At 41.7% G+C, this 19,566-nt stretch overlaps 1 protein-coding gene across 1 annotated transcript; it reads right to left on the reverse strand.

The window, feature by feature from the left end:
* Positions 1-2,341: 2,341 nt before the first annotated feature.
* ANGEL2 (angel homolog 2) lies at positions 2,342-19,279 on the reverse strand. The gene is made up of 9 exons (XM_054395497.1): positions 19,263-19,279; positions 16,952-17,385; positions 14,100-14,359; positions 12,021-12,090; positions 9,927-10,348; positions 7,853-7,979; positions 7,176-7,236; positions 5,046-5,209; positions 2,342-2,799 (listed from the first exon to the last, which is right to left on the reverse strand). The coding sequence occupies exons 2-9, from the start codon at positions 17,376-17,378 to the stop codon at positions 2,645-2,647; spliced, it is 1,686 nt and encodes a 561-aa protein (XP_054251472.1). The 5' UTR covers positions 17,379-17,385; positions 19,263-19,279; the 3' UTR covers positions 2,342-2,644.
* Between the last annotated feature and the right edge of the window lie 287 nt (positions 19,280-19,566).

The raw sequence follows: 19,566 nt of genomic DNA on the forward strand, positions 1-19,566 counted from the left end.
GATGATTACTTGTACACAAACCTCAGTGCTCGAAAAAGTCAATGAATCTCAGCTACCTAGGACAGGAAGATACAACCGAGACTGAGCAAACTTCTACAAACAGTGAAAGGCTTAGCTACCAATTAACAGTTCAGAAGGTCTAGGAAGAAGACTTTCCAAATGTGTTATGATACTTAGTACAAGATTACCCTATCAGTTAGAGGGAGGCCTTTCCCATTCCTGTTTCTGCAAGCTCTTCCACTCTTGTGTTTGCAATAGGATCGGTTTGGTTCAGGACTGAAATTGAAGAGAGGGAAATACTCTTTTGGTAGAAATTCTTGTCTAATTTGACATCAGCTGCAGAGTTTGTCTTAAACATTATGCTGCTCAGTGTCTTGTGACCTAAGCAATTTTTTTTTTGAAATGTGTATCTTGTAGCTTTCTCATGGGTAAAATGATGTGAAAAACTTGACTTTGATCAGCTGTGTCCTGTAGCACAAGGTTATCTGATGTGTCCCAAGTTTTTCTTCTGTGAAACCGTGGTTTACTTCAGCTCATTTATGGTGGATGGTATATAGTTTTTACTATTGTCCAGCACAATTTGAGTTGTTTTAACCTCTAATTTATACTGAAACCTTTTAATGCCGTAGCGGTATGTGATAAATTGCTGAATTATTCTCTTGAAATTTGCTTATGATGGCATTTGTCTTAAGTGTGGTTCTAGTGACTGTTCTTCTAACTTACTGCAAAGTGGTCAAATAGTGTAGAAATTATGCATGACTTTCTGGTTTGTTTCTTATTTTTTTAAATCACTTGTATGTTTACGCACAGCATGAAACTTCAATAAAGTATCATGGTAGTCCTTTTTCTTATTTTAACTGCCTTAGGCTTATTTTTTTGTACTGTCTAGGCTTCTATTCCAGAAGGAGATGTAAGTAATTTCAAAAGTCAAGACAAATGGGAATAAACTAAGGTAGATTTTTTTGAAAGATTAAATACCTCTTTCATCACTGAACTTAAAGCCCTTAAACCTACTATCTAGCTAGCAATGGCTTATACAAAGAAAAACTTGTCTCTAAACTCTGAAAATGCATTGCTATGGAACAACACACACTGAAAGCCTGAAAACTGATGCTCAAGCTAAGGCTAATTCTAAATAGCCAAACTTCTCTATTACCCACCTTCCCTTGTTCAACAGCCTCCTTGCCAGGAATTCACTAGTTAGGATCTGCAGCTCCAGCTTTGAGAAGTATCTGAATAGAGCCCAGTACTGAGCAGCTCAGCTACAGCATTAACTTTGCTGTTAGCAAGTAGAGGAAAGCTCCTCAGTCACAATTACTTGTAAGAAAACCAGCTCCCATCCAAGCAATTTAAGCTGTGAATCGTTGGGTAGGTAGTCTTATTTTGTAATGTAACACTGATGTACTTAAGTCAACTGGTTTTGTCATTACCACCACTGTACTTCCTGCATTATTCTCAAAGTAATCACAGTTATAATTCTGCAGTCAAGAAAAGGAAACCCAGATGAAGATACCAAAATTCAGGCCGGAGAAGAACAAACAGGTGTTTCTGTGTTGGACAAATGCATCTGAATGTGATTTTAGGAACATAGGTGCAGTTTTTCCAGCACTGCGCTGAAAGACAGTTCTCTTAAGCGTTGCTTTTTGGTCAGTTTTACATAAATATTCATATGGAGTTTGACCAGTTTACAAGATTTGTTCCCAGACCCCATGTCCCCCTGCAAGTTTCCTAACCAGGCAGTCTTTTTTTTTTTTTTCATTTTGTAAATAATGTTTTGCATAGAATGTCTATAGGCTCATTATGAAAGTATATATAACAATCTCAATCATTCAAAACCTCAGAATGTGTGATTTCCATGAACACCTTGATGGTTTTAGTAACTAAATGGAACAAACTGTCTTCCAGGTGTTCGATACATATGAAGCCTCAAGCTGCCTCTGCCTGCTTTTTTATTTTCCTGTAAGGATCAATTCAGTTTCTTGTAAGCGTTCATGCTTAAACTTATTTTTATTTCAGATACTCTAAAAAAGATGCCAATAAATACTACCTATATTTAACCTTTTAGAAGTTAATGAAGTAATGTTCAGAATTTAAATATTTGCCTTGCTGTAAAACTATCTTCCATGGGAAGTCCAATCTTGCAGCCGCTGCACCGACTACACTCTAGGTAACAGAGAAAATTCCTTTGCAGAAGTGTTTAGTTTGAAGTGTCTACAGAGCAACTTTGTAGTAAAACAGAAAAAGCATGGCAAGCAAACAAACTCACTCCACTTTACTTAAAGAAGCACACAGTTCTCAAAGAATAATCAGTTTTACTGTAATTTACAATAAAAACCATTTACAGCATCACCGTGAAAAATAATGCCATGTTGAGACTGGCACGGATATTTTCCATTAAAGAGAAAGCCAATCTAAAATCTTTTCCTTTTTGACTCAAAGACTTCTTAAAGTAATTTAAATGTGTTTTTTGTTTTGTTTCTAAAAAGTCTCTTTAAAAAGTCTGCTTTACATGACACTAACAAATCATCATGCATGCAAACTTACTTAAACCGGACCAGCAGTGCTTGAATAAACCTTTAAAAAAATAATCACACAGACAAGGAAGGTGAAAGTAACTTTACCTACACGAAAAGTCCTTTAGCTATTACCGTTCAATAAGCCTGAACTCTGCTAGCAATGGCAAGTGGTCAGAAGAGTTATTTTCATTGGGGAGACCGTTAACAGTCCAAAGATCTTTCTCTGTTAGAAGTGCCAACCTGCCAAGAAGTTTCAGACCTCCATGAAAAGAATCCTCTGCTCCTGAGTATTAAAAAAAAAAAAGGGGGGGGGGGTGGAAAGGAAATGTTCATCAGTATGAGCTAAAAATCACATATTGGTACTTATGAAGGAGGAAAAGTGACAGAAATAATAATCTGAAGTCATTATTGTTCCATGCAAAATCACCAGTAAGGTAGTTCAGAAATTCCACTTGTTTACAATTACTCTCACTGTAGAACTTAATAAAGCAGCAATTTGTTGCTGCAGAGAGCTTGGTCTGCATGCAGTGATTAGTATCAGCCCAGAGCACTCCAGCAAAACCAGCAAAATTGAGCCTCCAGGACTCAACTACTAAATGCTGCTTTCACAGCAAATACTGAATACCAAGCCAAATATGTGGCTAAGCATGACATGGGCTAAAACCTCTTTAAATGAATAAAAAAAATGATCAGTAAGTTTAGACCACATTTTATACTTATTTGTTCAGACTTTGATAACTCTTAATGCAAAGGCTCAGGCCACCAGAAAACTGAAAATCCAGACCATGACAGTTTCTAAGAACTAACAAGTAAAAGTGACACCAGTTTAAACTACTTAAAGAACTGAAGTTTGTTTGTTCTGTACTGAATATGGGGTGAAGGATCTATCTGAAAAACAAGTGCAGAAAAAAACCCCGTGCTATAGCTCTGCTGGGGTAACGATGGTGCAAGAAAATATAAGCAGGTGAATTAAGATTAAATTTTGCACAGGGATGCATTCTGAAATCAGAAGTAATTTAAACACTCATAGCCTATGTTCTCAGCCAAAGCTTTTTATTTCTGTATTGTCAGTCTTTTGGTTTTGGTGTTTTACAGTAAGACAGCATTTACTGTGTGTATTATGACAAATGAGGCTCAAGGAATTTTAACAATCTCGTCTCAGAGTATGAGGGATGAAGATTTTTTTTTTTGCATTTCACATTTTGAAAACAATGTTAATTTATGAAAAATCAGTTGACGTCTACAATAGGAGCAGGAGTGGAATCTAGGTTTCCTTGTTGTGAGTCCTGCAAAGCCATTTACCTGAGAGCACTGCACACTGACCTTTGAGGACGGCATAAAACAGAAGTAATGATGACACAGAAAGCACGCTGCTCAGAGCACAAGTGCAGTAAGGACAGCACTCTGTCACCCATCGAGAAGTAGACCCTCCGAAGTACTATGTCTTTCTTGCACCATCTAGTGAGTTTTAGCTGCAACTGCAATCAAGGCAGTGACAACTGGGCATGTGCAACTGACTGCTCTTAGCAATCGTAAAATAGCTCAGGTTGGAAGGCACCTTAGAGATCACCTACTCCAACCTCCCTACCATGGGCATAGATGTCTCTCAACTAGACTTGGCTGCTCAGGGCCTCATCCGACCTGGCCTCGAACACTCCCAGGGAGGAGGTATCCCTGAGCAACCTATTTCAGAGTCTCATCACCCTCATACTCAAGAACTTCCTAAGATCCAGTCTAAACCTACTCTCCCTCAGCTTAAAACCCCTCCCTGTTGTCCTGTTGCTAGACACCCTTATGAAAAGTCCCTCTCCAGCCTTCCTGTATGATTCCTTCAGGCGCTGGAAGGCAGTTCTAAGGTCTTGCTGGAGTCTTCTCTTCTCTAGACTGAAAAACCACAGCTCCCTCAACCTATCCTCATAGCAGAGGTGTTCCAGCCCTTGGATCATCTTTGTGGCCCTCCTCTGGCCTTGCTCCAGCAGCTCTGTGTCCTTCCCATGGTGGAGACTCCAGAACTGGATGCAGTATTGAAAGGCCACAGAGGTCATTTACTTGACAGACATTACATCAAGACAATATGGAAAGTGACTTTCTAAGAAACAGTTAATTTATCAGTTTAAAATGTGCATTGTAAATGGCTGTTGACCACTTTGTTGGTTAGATAATTGGAAGTACTTCTTTGTGTATGTCCAGCCACTAAGGTCCTGCCTGTGTCATTGAGGGCAGTATTTCTCAGGTACTTCTGACACTGCTGCTTTTTGATAGCCTTAGGTCTTCTCCATGCTGAGATGGCAACTATAAGAACGCTCAGTTAGGTGAAATAGTTCGCCCTGTGTGACACTACAGATCGGAATGTGGCAAGTTGACAAGGCCCACCACATTTCTCAGGTAAGAGCTGACATTTAAAGCACTAGCACAGACTTCTGACGTACTTCACATGGATTAAATTATCACTACCTTTTCCTTAGAATAGCATCTGAATGTTCCCCTTTAGCATTTGTGAAAAATAATTAAAAAGTTGTTTTTTTTTACCTGACTGGGCATCAGTATCATCATTTGCTGCAGAAAAGAAAATATAATCCACGGTGACAGCACTTCGGGAATGACAAGTTGTTACTTCTGGTATCCCAGTTTCAGGAAAATAATGAGAATAGACTGAAGACAGTTTAAAATGGTGCTGCAATTTTGAAGGTGACCTAAACATGAATCAAAGAAATTAATTTTATTTTCTTTCCTAGAAAAAAAATAAGCAATGAAGGAATACTCAGTAGTTCTGGTCACACACAAAACACATTGTCTGGACACACAAACTAGTGTTTCTCTCAAGCAGTCAATCCAGTAGCCTTTTGTGTTAGTAGCCTAAACCTCTGAGGGCAAAATGCAGGCAGCTTTTGCAATTAATAGGCAGATACCCAAGACCCTGTCAAACTGGCTTAACTGACACTTTAAATATAAATAACTTTTGCCTCCATCTACATTTGGTGATGTTTCACATGTCCTCATTCACCAGTCTCTCCTTAACACATGGGTAGAAGTGTCGACGACACCAGCTTATATGAAGGCAACAATGAACTCATCCAAGCAGGCTCTCCAGCACATAGAGAAAAATGCAATTTTCTTTAGTTGTTTTCTTCTTCCCTTAACTAAAGTTGTATTAAGTGCTTTCAAGTTAGGCTACACTTGGTCTTTGTTCCTCTGCTCAGGCTCCCCTTTTGTCTCTCCCCATTATCTGTCATTCCGTCCATCTTGTATCACCTGTTTTTTTTCAAGCTTGAAAGCAAATTGCCAAACTGCATCTTGCAGCAAAACAACTCCTCTCTCCTTTCCATCCATTTGCTCCTATCAGCTCTGCAAATCATCCCTTAGCTGTAGCTGCCTCATCTTACATGGTTACATTTTAAACCTGTGTCCTAGTTGAAAAACAAATACTAAAAATTAAAAAAATCTATCTATCGAGATATTTTTCTATCAAGATGTTTCTCAGCATGTCACCTGCCTGATTTACAGAAGTGACAATCAAGCCAGCTGGTACAACACAGAACAGTAGTAATTTCTGCTTGTTACATGATGTTTTTTAACATGAGGCAAAAACTCCTGCAAGCAGTGTCCAACACATGTCATGCTGTGGATTTACACCGTAGAATAGGGCTTCCTGTCATCTTGTTATCTACTTCTTTTCTCAGAAATGCTATTACTTAAGCTTTTTAATTACCAATAATCATGAATAGTTTTAATATACCCATCTGCAGTGACACCAAGATCTCATGTCTGGGTCAGAAATAGCTGACTTCGACCTTGACATCACAAATACAAAGCTTAGGACAATTTCCTTCTTCTGTGCCTTAGTTTATATGCTTTTACCAGTTTGGCAAATACAAATATACTCCTTCTCTTAAAAAGCAGCCACATTTTCCTCCTCGAAGTCTAGTGGTGGCTTCCTCCTTCAGTTTCACAATCCAGTGTTTTGATTCTAGTAAAAGTTGTATTACCAAATCCATAACATTCCAAATTTCTGAGCCTCAAAGAACTTAAATTCTCCTGCAGAACTCCTGACAAGGAAGATTTTATCACCTTTACAGTTCTTTACTCTTTTTCATCCCAATTTCACGTTGTATTATAGGATTTAATTAGCATCCATAAAACAGTATCTTAAAAATAGCAAAAAGAGAAAAAAAAAAGTGTCAACTTAAGCAGCCTGACAACACTGAGATTTTGTTAACTTTTTTCCTCCTCTTAAAAACACAGTTTCTGCAACTGGACTAAAGTTCACTGCTTTACAATTTAATTTCTGAGCAAGATGTCCTATTTATGTCAAAAAGTGACAAAAAAAAAAAAAAAGGTCAAAAGCATTCTTCTAATTAGCAGAGAGGAAGTAGCCTGTAAGCAGTACTGACACCTTGTCTCTCCATTCTGAAATAATCTCTGCAAGTTCCTGCAAGAGCACACACTCACTCACCATTCCCAGGTCCAATCTTTAGCTGTCCTATCAGCTTTTTCATGTTTAAATGGACAATGGTATTTTTTTGCCAGATGGGCAGACTGTGTTGGATGAGCATCTTGTATGCATGTTCAGAATCAGATACAAGTTTGGTCTAAAAACAAAACAAATCCCCCAAACTAGGAACCAGTCAAGGGCTTCCATTTTTGCTCCCCAAAACCTACTTCTCAGATGCTATCACAATCTCCTGAGTGTTGTCCTGTTTTGCTGCTTCCAATTTTTCTCCTGCAAAATAAAAAAAAAACATTCAATTTACATTTAAAAATAGGACGTAGGGGAGACCACTACTGAAGAGCTACTAAAAATAAAAACTACCAAAAAAGTATCTTTAAATACACTTATTTTTTGCAGCAGGCAATACACAATTTACAAAGCTGGATTAAATTCTTTTTAAATTACGTCTCATTCATTTAAATTTGGGGGGGGTTTCCTGTCCATAAAAAAAAAAGGTAGATGAAAGAAATCACTTGTTTTTCCCACTTGTCCCATAAAGTGCCTGCACTAGAACACAAACACTGAAGCAGAATGTAGGTTCATGCTATATACACACACATTGCTTTCCTCCATCTCTGTTTTCCCAGTCACAGTACAACTGGCTTCCACGATGTAAACACAGTAGTTCAAGTGTTACACACCAGCCACTGAATGGCAATTTCCAACTGTTACCTTCTAAAGATTCAATTTGCAAATGCTTATATGAAGAAATAACTGAGCCAAACAAGAAGTTCTGTAAGCTCAAGACTCACTGTTTAGCCCCTCACCAGAACAGGAGATCTGTTTTTCAATGCTATCTGAATGGTATTTTCAAAGGATCACAAAAACCACCAACCCAGAAACTGACCTGCGTTTTCTTCTTTTTGTTGCTGTTTTATTTCATATACACAGTTTTGTGAAATACCCAATTGTTTTGGCCAAATTGGAATAGATAAGATTCTTTGTCCTCTTGGAAACTGTTCTTGTCCAGAGACCTAAGAAAGACAATGTGAGATGCTTTTCAGACAGAAATCTGATTTACAAAAAGAACCCAAAACCCCAAACAATCAAAAGCTGAAACGAGTAGACATTTTTTGGTCAAGTTTTAAGCCTCAGCCCCTTAAATATTTTATAAGGTTGATGTCAAACCTCTGTGAAAATAATGATACCCCCTATGTACACCCCCTTACCAAGTTTTTTGTGCCTAGCCAATTTTTTAAGATAGTTCTTGTAAGACTGAGATGAGAGACTAATCAGACCACTTGTAGCTACATAACAGGACTGATTATATACAGCTCCCTAGCAGACATCTGATCTCCATGATGCTTACTTATTCTTCTGGGACTACATCAGGTCATTCTGGGGCTTGAAACAATTAATCACTAGCAACAAACACCAGTGGGGTTATTTTTTCGTGTTTTCTCATCACATATACTCCAGTTACTTTCTATTAATTAGCATTTCACACATCCAAAGGCTACATACAAGAGTTTGCAAGAAAAATCATCTTACCTGCATCTAACTTAATTTTCACTTTTACAGTTATTCTAGCCACTGTAATTCAAAGTGTATCTAAAATAAGAGTCATCCTTTCATGGAGTACACAGTAGGTATGTGATTAGTTATTTTATCCTACTTGAAGACCAGGACACTTAAACATAGTGACACAATCATCCTGTGCATAATGACGTTGATGAGGGGACAGAGTGGCTGCTCAGCAAGTTTGCTGATGATACCAAACTGGGAGGCTTGGCTGGTACACCTGAAGGCTGGGCAGCCATTCAGTGAGACTTGGACAGACTGGAGAGCTGGGCAAAGAGGAATCTAATGAGGTTCAACAAGGACAAGTGCAGAGTCCTGCATCTGGGAAGGAATAATAAACTGCACCAGTACAGGTCAGGAAGTTATCTACTAGAGAGCAGCCCCACAGAGAAGGACCTGGTGGATAACAACTTATCCATGGGACAGCAATGTGCCCTTGTGACCAAGAAAGCAAATGGTATCCTGGGGTGTATTACGAAGAGTGTGTCCAGCAGACTGGGGGAGGTTCTCCTTCCTGTCTACTCTGCCCTGGTGAGACCTCACCTGGAATATTGCATCCAGTTTTGGGCTCCCAAGTTCAGGAGGGACAGGGATCTGCTGGAGAGAGTCCAACAGAGACCTACCAGGATGATTAAGGGACTGGAGCATGTGCCCTACGAGGAGAGGCTGAGTGACCTGGGGCTGCTTAGTCTGCAGACTGAAAGGGGATTTAATAAATGTTTATAGATATATGAGGGCCGGGGGACTGGAGCATGTGCCCTACAAGGAGAGGCTGAGTGACCTGGGGCTATTTATTCTACAGAAGAGAAGACTGAGAGGGGATTTAATAAATGTTTATAAATATCTGAGAGCTGTGTGTCAAGAGGGAGCGGACAGGCTCTTCTCAGTTGTGCCCTGTGATAGGACAAGGGGCAATGGATATAAACTATAGCACAGGAGGTTCCACCTCAATATGAGGAAGAACTTCTTTACTGCAAGGGCCACAGAGCACTGGAACAGTCTCCCCCACAGAGCTTGTGGAGTCTCCTTCTCTGGAGACTTTCAAGACCTGTTCCTGTGTGACCTGCACTAGATTATATGGTCCTGCTCTGGCAGGGGGTTGGACTTGATCTCCAGAGGTCCCTTCCAACCCCTGTGAATATGTGAACTGCATTTCAAGAACAATGAACGTATTGGCAAGTTTAATTTCACAATGCTAGAAGCAAACACAATATTCAGTAAGGCACAGCTAATATACACAAGCTTATTTTAGTAACTCCACAGTAATTTGTCTGCAGACTTTAAAAGGCACTTACACGTGTACTGCAAGACAAATACAGCTACGGCATGCTAGCACCACTCAACAATTTCTCTTAAATCAGCATTAAGCTTTTTTGTTAGAAGTGAAAAGCACAGCCTACCTTTCCTATAGCGAGTCCTTCGTAATTTAACTTTCCTTCCTTTATAAATCTGTACAATGGAGAACCAGGAACAGAATTGAAGTCACCACAGATGATAATTGGACAGAAGGTCCCATCCTTCTGAGGGGCAACACTAGCAATCTCTGCCAGAAGCATTGCAAGTTGGGTCAGTTTGATGTCCCCTCGCCTTGGGTTGTATAGCAGATGTGTGTTTGCTATACAGATTGCAGCATTAGTTTTACAGTGAAGTCTAGGCTGCAGAAGCAACACCAGTCCAACATTGTCTCTGTCCAAGAGTGGAATATCATGGCGAAAAAATTCAACAGGGTTTGCTGAAAGCAGGCTAAATTTGGAAGTTTTGAAGCAAATAGCGCAGCCATCAGGTTTTCTCCCTGTCCTCATTTTATACTCACAGTGATACCCTGCAAGAAAGTCAATTAAACACAAAAAATAACATTGTATAACTAGAGATTACCAAAAAATATTAAATAATTAAAAAAAAATAGAAATCCCTCACACTCCTTTCCTCACATGGCAATCAATGCCCAGTCTAAAGTACCCAAGACTATATGAACATCACATGGAAATGTGAAATCTCTGGCTTCAGTTTAAATACTACAGAAAACCTGGTATAATACTTTTTGTGATGTGTAAACATCTACATACTTTAAGATACCAGTCATGGTCTTCTGCCATGTGGGAAAAAAAAACAAACAAACAAACAAAAAAAAACCAAATCAAAATACCCCAAAAACCCTCAACAGTCACATTGAAGTAGACTTGCAGATTGAAGTTTTTTCTGGACGTTACCACAATGGTTTAGGAATAATATCAGTGAAACACTCCAATCAAAAGCAATAATGGCTCTAAGTCACATACCACTGTCTGAAATTATTTTTAGAATAAAGGTTTCAAACATATTTACACACAATTATGTAATGCTCCGAGCTTTCAACAGGGAAACAGAGACACATCAAATGACAGCACTGGGGTTCAGACAAGTCCACCTGAGAACAGCAATTTGCCAAGTTCTTAATTTTATGTAGAGGTGAAAGGTAGATTTTAATGCAACCTTAACGACGTGAGAAAAAAATAATGATCTTGAAAGTGTATCTCGTTTTTGCAATTTAAAAATGCTTCTCTGCACAGTCCATGCCATGTGAATTCATGAAGTACAGCCCCACGAAGCGGAGCCAGTCAATCTGCCTGATGGAACAGGGGATTGCTGCTCCTCTCTTCCAGCTCCAAGCCATGTACTCCTGCCACTTGTTGTGGCACTCACCTTTAACTCAGTAAGCAAACAAAAAAATAATCCAGGACAATAAAATTAGTCTGGATAGTATTCTGCTGGACTGGTGGATTTCACCAGAGAAAAGGAGCCAGAGAGGGGAAAAGGAAGAGCTACAGCAAGCTCTGGATCCTTGTGTATAGCAGCAGGAAAGTCAGTTGTTCTCACAAGCCTGGCTTTACAGCATTGTTTTGCATTTCAAGTGGATTTAAAATCAGTACTGCCATTACACTACTTTCTTTACAAACAAACAGTTTTGGGACTTAGACTAACCAAAAACTACAACTTCAACTAACCAAAACCAAAAAGAAGGTATCAGTCCAGTGCTGCTCTTTGAACTAACTTCTCCTGGCATCAGACAAGTACCAGTGCCAGGAACAGAGGGGGGCCTTGGGGTTGGAAGGAGATGCAAGGCATAAAAAAGATTTAAATCAGTTTAAACTGCCATGGAATCATACCCCTAGCAACATACTCCTTCCATAAATTCACACCGGAGAGTGCCATTTAGACTGACTAACAGCACTAATGTAAAAACTAATGAATATAAACCCAGTAGAGATAAAATTTAGTGTTGATATTTGGAAGATTTCAAGCCAGGAAAAAACATTCTACAAAAGCTATCCAACAGGAGTATTGGTAGAAAACACTAAGGTAGTTTCAAGAGAGCACAAGTTTATAAAAGGGGGTTGGCAACACTGTTGCATGTAATGGCAGGAGACTTGATTCTTTAGGAGAGGGGTTTTCTGGGGAAAAAGGTGGTGGGGTGGGTAGAAAACAGTGTAAAGATCATCAGAGTTTCATCATACCCAGGGATTCCAAACTTGACTTGATCTCTGTTCTGTAGTGGTCTTCTTGGACTTCCTGTAAACAGAGTACCTAAGGTGAAAGTTTACAGTTAAAAGCCAGTTGTGAACACATCAAAGTATTAGTGTATCATATCTCCATTTGCAGCTTGTGCAGGTATAAATAAACTAAAAATTCAGTGGCTTTTTGTTTCTATAATCCCATAAAAGAATTCACTATCCTGTGGAAAATGTTCCTTCAGACTGGAGGGGAGCCCAATTCCTACCATCTTTTCTCACACACACATACATTTTCAGATGTAAAATTATATGTAATCACAATAATGCCCTGCTAATTTAGTCTCTTCAGTGGGGGTGAGGGGGAGCTAGCTGCCAGAGCAGTGACATGAAGAGGCCAAGGGCACACTTCTCATTAACTAGAGAGTGGACAACATGCTTCCGTGTTATAACAACCTGAACCAAAGCTCAGTCTCGTAATATTCCATTAAGAGAGTTCTGAGCATCCTGGAGCCTGCGCCCTGCACACTGCAGTAGCACACAGATTTGCAGCCACCTTGGGGCTCTGATGAAGGATTGAGTTCCTGAAGGGTAATGACAGCACTGCTTGCTGAACTACAGCAACAGACTCACTTACGCAGCTGATTCCGGCTCATTCAAGGTCTAAAAGGAGACCCAAATCTCAAGCAACATTCTGAACTCTGTTTCACTTTAAGGTTACAGATCAAAGCAATGAATCAGTTAAAAGTCTGCATCCTTTAGCAAGAAATTCCCCTGCAGAAAGGGCACCTGCACCTACTAGGGTGTGTGCCTGACATGCCTCAATACATGCAATACAAGGCATCCCCTCTTTACCCTGGTGCTCTGTTGTGTGGCTCTGCAGAGTTTGGTAAGTACCCCAATACAAATTGCTCTCTGCTAGAGGCTGACTTTGGCTTCAACCCTTCCATCTTGGCAAACTTTCTGTTACCACTAATAGCACCAGGCATATCCTCACTAGAGCTTCTCTGCCCAATGCTCCCCCCCAGAAAGCCCACTAATGTCTCTCAATGTAAAGATATACACACAGTATGTATACATTTATTAGGAAGAAAGGAACAACTTGAAAAGCACTTTCATTTTAATCTTCCTGGCTACTTAGTAACAAACCTGCGTTTCTCAAATGACACAAGGCTGTTTTTCTGTGGCTTCCCCAATACAACTACTGTGATTTCAGTACGGCTTTGTGACACAAACAGGTTGGATTCTATCACAAAATTTTTATTGGCCTGAACAACACCTGAATCAAAAAGTTTACCAATTTGACTTCCTGATGAACAGTAAGTGATAGGTGTTCTCAAAAACAAACAAAAAATCCCACAACCAACCAAGAAATGGTAAGGTATTTTTCCAGACCCTAATATAAGCAGAAGTTCAGTCTCAGTAGAGAATAGCAAGTTTGTTCACAAGTCAAATGGTGCAGAATATCAGGCAAACAGATAAATGAACACTTGAGAGGAATGCTTTTGGATCAGCCTCACATAAACGCTACTGACAACTACATCTTTCAGCCTTTGCATGTTGATCCCAAGATCCTAAACAGTCTAAGAAACAGACTATTCTGGAGAAAGGTGCCCTGATCTCCTACTGTGAGCATTAGCTCCTGTTACAAACGCAACACCAGACTAGGTAGACCTTCAGTCTATGTGATTATAGCCATTCCCATGTCCAGTGTTTTTTTACAGCACTTGACTCAGTGTGCTCTAGGCACAGACTGAGAAAGATTTATGTTTTGGAATTATAATAAAATTTCAGTGTATCAGTAGAACATCAAAATCATGTCAAAAAGACCATTCCAGAAGGTTATGGACAAAAAAGGCAAACATGAGTGATATGTAGCATAGAGTTCGCCTTTGCTGCAAGTTCAGATTGCACAGAATGTACTAATTGCATGAGCATAAACTGAAAGTACTGCTAAGCATGATATAACTAAAAGCTCAGCTGGAGTCACCAGACAGCCAAGCTATCAAAACAAAGAACAGAAAGAATTTGCTGCTTCAGGGTATCAGTTCTTAAGAAGTATCTACATGCTGATTTTCTACTCACATCTGCATCCAGCTGTTTGATTTCTTGTAGAATGTTGGGAAATCTGTAAGCCCACATTAACAGTCGTTGTCTGCAGTGTTTGTACAGGTGGGAGTTATCTTCTAACAAATTCTGTGAGAGGATATTGTAAGACATGACTGTAAAATCAAATTTTGGTTCACTTTCTGTATTGCTTTGGTCGCTTTCTTTATTTTTAAAGTCCTTTATTTTCATTGTTCTACTGTGCTGACAGAAATATTCCCAGTGTCTTTTGATGGATCCTGTTAAAAGTAGATGAAGCAGAAAAAGTTATGTAATATCATTCAGTTGGAAGAGACCTCAAAGATCATCCAATCCAGTCCAATCCTCAACCCAGCACTAACCCATGTCCCTAAGTGCCAGGTCTGCATGCTACTTAAATACCTCCAGGGATAGTGACTCCACCACTGCCCTGAGCAGACCATTCCAATGTTTGATAACTCTTCCAGTGAAGAAGTATTTCCTAACACCCAGCCTAAACCTCCCCTGGCACATATTGAAGCTGTTTCCTCTAGTCCTGTCGCTTGACACCAAGGAAAAGAGGCTGGCCCCTCCTTGCTCCAACCTCCCTTCAGGTAGCTGTAGAGAGCGATGAGGTCTCCCCTCAGCCTCCTCTTCTCCAGACTGAACAAACCCAGCTCCCTCAGACACTCTTTGTAGGCCATGTGTTCCAGGCTCTTCACAAACCTTGTGGCCCTTCTCCAGCACCTCAATGTCATTCTTGTAGTGAGGGGCCCAGAACCGAACACAACAGTCCATGTGTGGCCTCACCAGTGCCGAGTACAGGAGGACAATCACCTTCCTGTTCCTGCTGGCCACAGTGTTTCAAATACAAGCCAGGAGGCCAATGGCTTTCTTGGCCACCTGGGCACACTGATGACTCACTGTCAACCAATACCCTCAGGTCCCTCTCCAAGTCGCAGCTTTTGAACCACACATCCCCAAGTCTGTAGCTTACCATGGGGTTGTTCTGACCCAGGTGGAGGACCTGGCACTCGGCCTTGTTGAATTTCATGTAATTAACCTTGGCCCATCTATCTAACCTGTCCAGATTGTGTTCTAAAGCTTCCCTACCCTCAAGCAGACCAATACAGCCACCTGGCTTGGTGTAATCTGGAGACTTACTGAGGGTGCACTCAATCCCCTCATCCAGATAATTCATAAAGATATTAAAGAGGACAGGCCCCAAACTGAACCCTAGGGGACTCCACTAGTGACTGGGTACCAGCCAGACTTAGTTCCATTCACCATCACTCTTTGGGCCCAGCCATCCAGCCATTTTTTTATTCAATGCAGAGTGCACTTATCCAAGCCTTGTGCCATGGGTTTCTGAAGGAGAATGTTGTGTCAAAGGCTTTACTAAAGTCCAGGTAGACAACATCCACAGACCTTCCCTCATCTGCTCGGTGGGCCACCTTATTGTAGGAGATCATATGCCGCATGACTCCTTACTGCTTTTATATATCATTCTACTAACAACTAGTTGCCTTTCAGAGTATTTAAGCAATTCTCAAAATTTATTTGATCAGCAGTGACTTAGACACTCTGTTTAAGATGAACTTTTAATTCTATTTATAACTGATGCTACTATACAAAGCAAAAACCCCAAGCACAAAACCATTTATTGCCCTGCATTTCAAACTGCTTTGAAATTAGGAAACTGGCATTTCCTAAGGAGACTGTTGCAGTCAGACTACACCACAGTGATCCCTGTAGACAGGTAAACCAAATCCAGTCTGCAGACATAACCTTATGCTGCCTTCTGTCACTAGCTCCTCAGTGGAGATGGGGTACATCAGTCTGGGATACACCCATTAGAGCAGCATATGGGCATCTTGTTGTTTTCTCTGTCCATGACTAATAAAGGGTTAGGAATCAAAGGGTTCACACAACGCTAACCACACTCTTCAATAAAGGTATGTCAAAGGTGGTTAAGAGAGGGCTCAGCAACAAAGGCGCAAAGCAAACTCTGTTCCTTCAGCTCCTCAAGATGGATATGTTCCTAAGCCTTATGGATATTTGTGTCCAAAAATCCCTTTGGGTTGCTGATGGTACCTGTCACCCTTATCAGTCGTAATACAACTACCACTTTATTTTAAGGAAATGATTTATACAATAGGGCCTTAATTTTGACTGTGCCCTCTGCTTCACAGTAGACAAAACTGTTAATATCCACACAGCTCATGAAAGTCTGTTACCGAGTTATGTAGACATCTCTGTACCTCTTAATTGTGTTTATCTGAATAAGGGCTCTGCCAGTCATGGTCTGACACAAAACTTGCTAACATGTCAGTGGCTTGAATACAGTTTTAAGAACAACCACACCTGAAGCAAATACTGTTATATCTCAGTCCATTCACTCTTAGTTATCTGGATCATACATAACTCAACTGGCTTAGAAAGAAGCCAGTTCAGTTCCAGCAGGGCTTAAGAGCTCAGGTACAGTACAAGAAATGAAGCTGTACAATTGCCAGGCTAGCTCAGCTGTACAGCAAGTTAGCAAAATCTTTACAGTTTAAAAAAGACAGATACCTGAGAAAGAGTTGTCTGAACCGAGGTCAGAACTCCCCAGATGGACAATCACTTGTATAACTGACCGCATTCTACTGCGAAGTGCAGCGGAACCAGTCCGGCCAGGCTGTTTGACAGCACAAAATACAAGTTTACAGACTAAACAGCATCACAAAACTTTAACATTTTAAAGACAGATGCTTTCTTGAGAGAAGCACCAAGCAACACAGTAACTCAGGGTGCAGGCAATATCGCTTATAACCTATTAGATATGTACAGTGTTAAAAATAAAACAACAGAAGTGAGCAAAGAGCATCTTTTACCTTTCTTGCTGCTGTGTTTTCCCTCATTCTGTGCTACACAATGACACAATGTTTCCTTCTGATTTGGGAAGTTTATTTCTTCTTCAGGAGGTGAAGTATCACACTGGTCAACAAGTCTTCTCTTCTTTATCAATGGTTCTTCTTTCTCAGATTTCATGCTGGGGTTAGGTAGGTGGAAGCAGGAACTTTGCATGAAGTTATCAAGCTGCCAATTTGAATTCTGAAATTGTCTCCAAGGTCCAAAAAATTGAGGGAGTCTCCAGTTTGATGAGAAATCAACAGGAACAGGAAGTGGAAATGAGGCCCAGGGATAGTGTCCAGCCCATCTCATATAGCTGGAAACTGGGCTGTTCAAGGTGAGTATCTGAGAACCATTCCAGTGGGCAATCCAGTCTCTGCCCAGCCTTTGCACCTGACGGGGCAGCATGGAGTGTCTACCAGAGAAAGCACAGGTTTCATCAATCACAATCACCTCTGCCTGTAGAAGGCTGTAGGTGCACACCATCCTGGTCACGACAAGATATCCAAAGATTTTAGATACATCCAAGATCACAGAATCATAGAATAGAATCAGTCAGGGTTGGAAGGGACCACAAGGATCATCTAGTTCCAAACCCCCTGCCATGGGCAAGGACACCCGACACTAGATCAAATTGGCCAGAGCCTCATCCAGCCTGGCCTTAAACACCTCCAGGGACGGGGCCTCAACCACCTCCCTGGACAACCCATTGCAGGCTTTCACCACTCTCATGGGGAAGAACTTCTTCCTCACGTCCAGCCTGAATCTCCCCACTGCCAGCTTTATTCCATTCCCCCTAGTCCTATCACTACCTGATAGCCTAAAAAGTCCCTCCCCAGCTTTCTTGTAGGCCCCCTTCAGATACTGGAAGGCCACAATAAGGTCTCCTTGGAGCCTCCTCTTCTCCAATCTGAACAGCCCCAACTTTTTCAGTCTGTCCTCATAAGAGAGGTGCTCCAGCCCTCCGGTCATCAATCATCAAGATATTTAAACCTTTATCAAAATGATGTGCAAAGTGGAACTTCAAAAAGCAATCTTGTATCTTTTTTCCCCCCTTCAGGTTTACAAATGTCATTTAATCTCAAAATTTGATTCATCTGCGTAAGAGTTTAGTTTATTTTTCTGCTTTCTTGAAGTCAGCTATCAGATGTTTTCAAGTCCTTGGTCAAATGACCTTACAAAAGGTTGTGTTGGTGTGCTGCATTAACTTTATCATAAGGCTATCTGAAAAGAACCACAAAACCACTTTCCATTTAGTCGTCAGAAATTTGTTTAAAAACCCATTGACTTCCGTGACTTGGCTCAAACCACAATGCCAATAAGACTGGGAAAGAGGTATAACTCTCAGGGTATCTCTGGCACTGGTTTATAGACAAAAATTTGTATTTTTGGTTTTTTTTTCCCATGTATAAACCCAACAGATTAGTAGCAATTACAGCCATAAAAATAACGTGTTTTGTTTTTTTTTTTAATCCAGAACTAAAAGCGTGTCTCAATAAAAGAAGGCTGAGTGACATGAGTCTCTCAGCTTCCTCGTTGTTTAGATAAGAAAGTGTATTCTGAGCTTACAGGCAAAAGATAGCAAAGCTCAGTATTTCTGAAGTTGAACTAAAGCAAGAACCTCCTATCTGCTACTCGGCCTCGAGAATGAGCCTAAAGAAGCTTTCATCAAAACGGATTTGCCCTGGAACAGCATTTTCGAGCACAGCGCCCCAGACACAGTAGCAAAGCACGCCCCGGGGCACCACGGCACTAACGATGCTCAGAGGAAGCGACTCCACTCCTTCACAAAAAAAAACCCCAAACGTCCTGAAACACTCTTTTTACCAAAAAGCGCAGAGAAAGTCTCCCTGGTTAACGCGTGATTTCCCCACAGCCACCGACACCCGGCAAGGGAAAGTCTAACACTCGCGCTACGGTTTTGTTTACCGCGACCCTGCTCTGCCTAATGGCGGGTGTTTAAAATGAGGGACTCGTCAGTCACTCCCAGGCCTCTCCACCCCGCCTGCCGGGGCTCTGTTCGGCGGTCAGGCCGCTCGCCGGCCTCCCCCGACACCCAGTAGGGACTTGGGGCTGTTGATGAGCTTGAAGCTCCAACGTCGCCGAGGCCACGCCAGCCGCGGGAAAGCCCCACACAGCCTGTCTTGGCGCCGGGCCGCGGAAGGGAGAAGGGCCAGCTGCCGCCTAACAGCCTCTTGCCGCTGCCCCACGGCTCTGCGCACCGCACCGCCCAGGCGGCTGCCGAGCCCAGCCGAATCCCAGCGCTCCCCAGAACCCCGCGCTGTCGTTTACCTCCCAGCGGGCCCAGGTGCGGGCCCGGCCCAGGGGAGCCCCGCTATCGGCTCCGCGAAGCCGCAGCGCCCCAAGAAGGGGTCATCCCAGGGCAGCGCCAGCTTCCCCCGCCGCCGCCGTGCTGTCGGCCCTCCGCGTAATCCGCACGGGCGGTGACAGCACTGCACTCCACGGACGCCCGCTCCTGGGACTTGTAGTCCAAGAGCTGACGCCGCGCCCCGGAGCCATCTTTGATCCGGGAAGGAGACGCCGAAACCAGGCCACCATCTTGGGTCAGGGCGGGCCGGGAGCCCTCCGGGCAGCC

The sequence above is a fragment of the Indicator indicator genome, chromosome 2 (assembly GCF_027791375.1).
Source record: "Indicator indicator isolate 239-I01 chromosome 2, UM_Iind_1.1, whole genome shotgun sequence".
NCBI lineage: Eukaryota > Metazoa > Chordata > Aves > Piciformes > Indicatoridae > Indicator > Indicator indicator.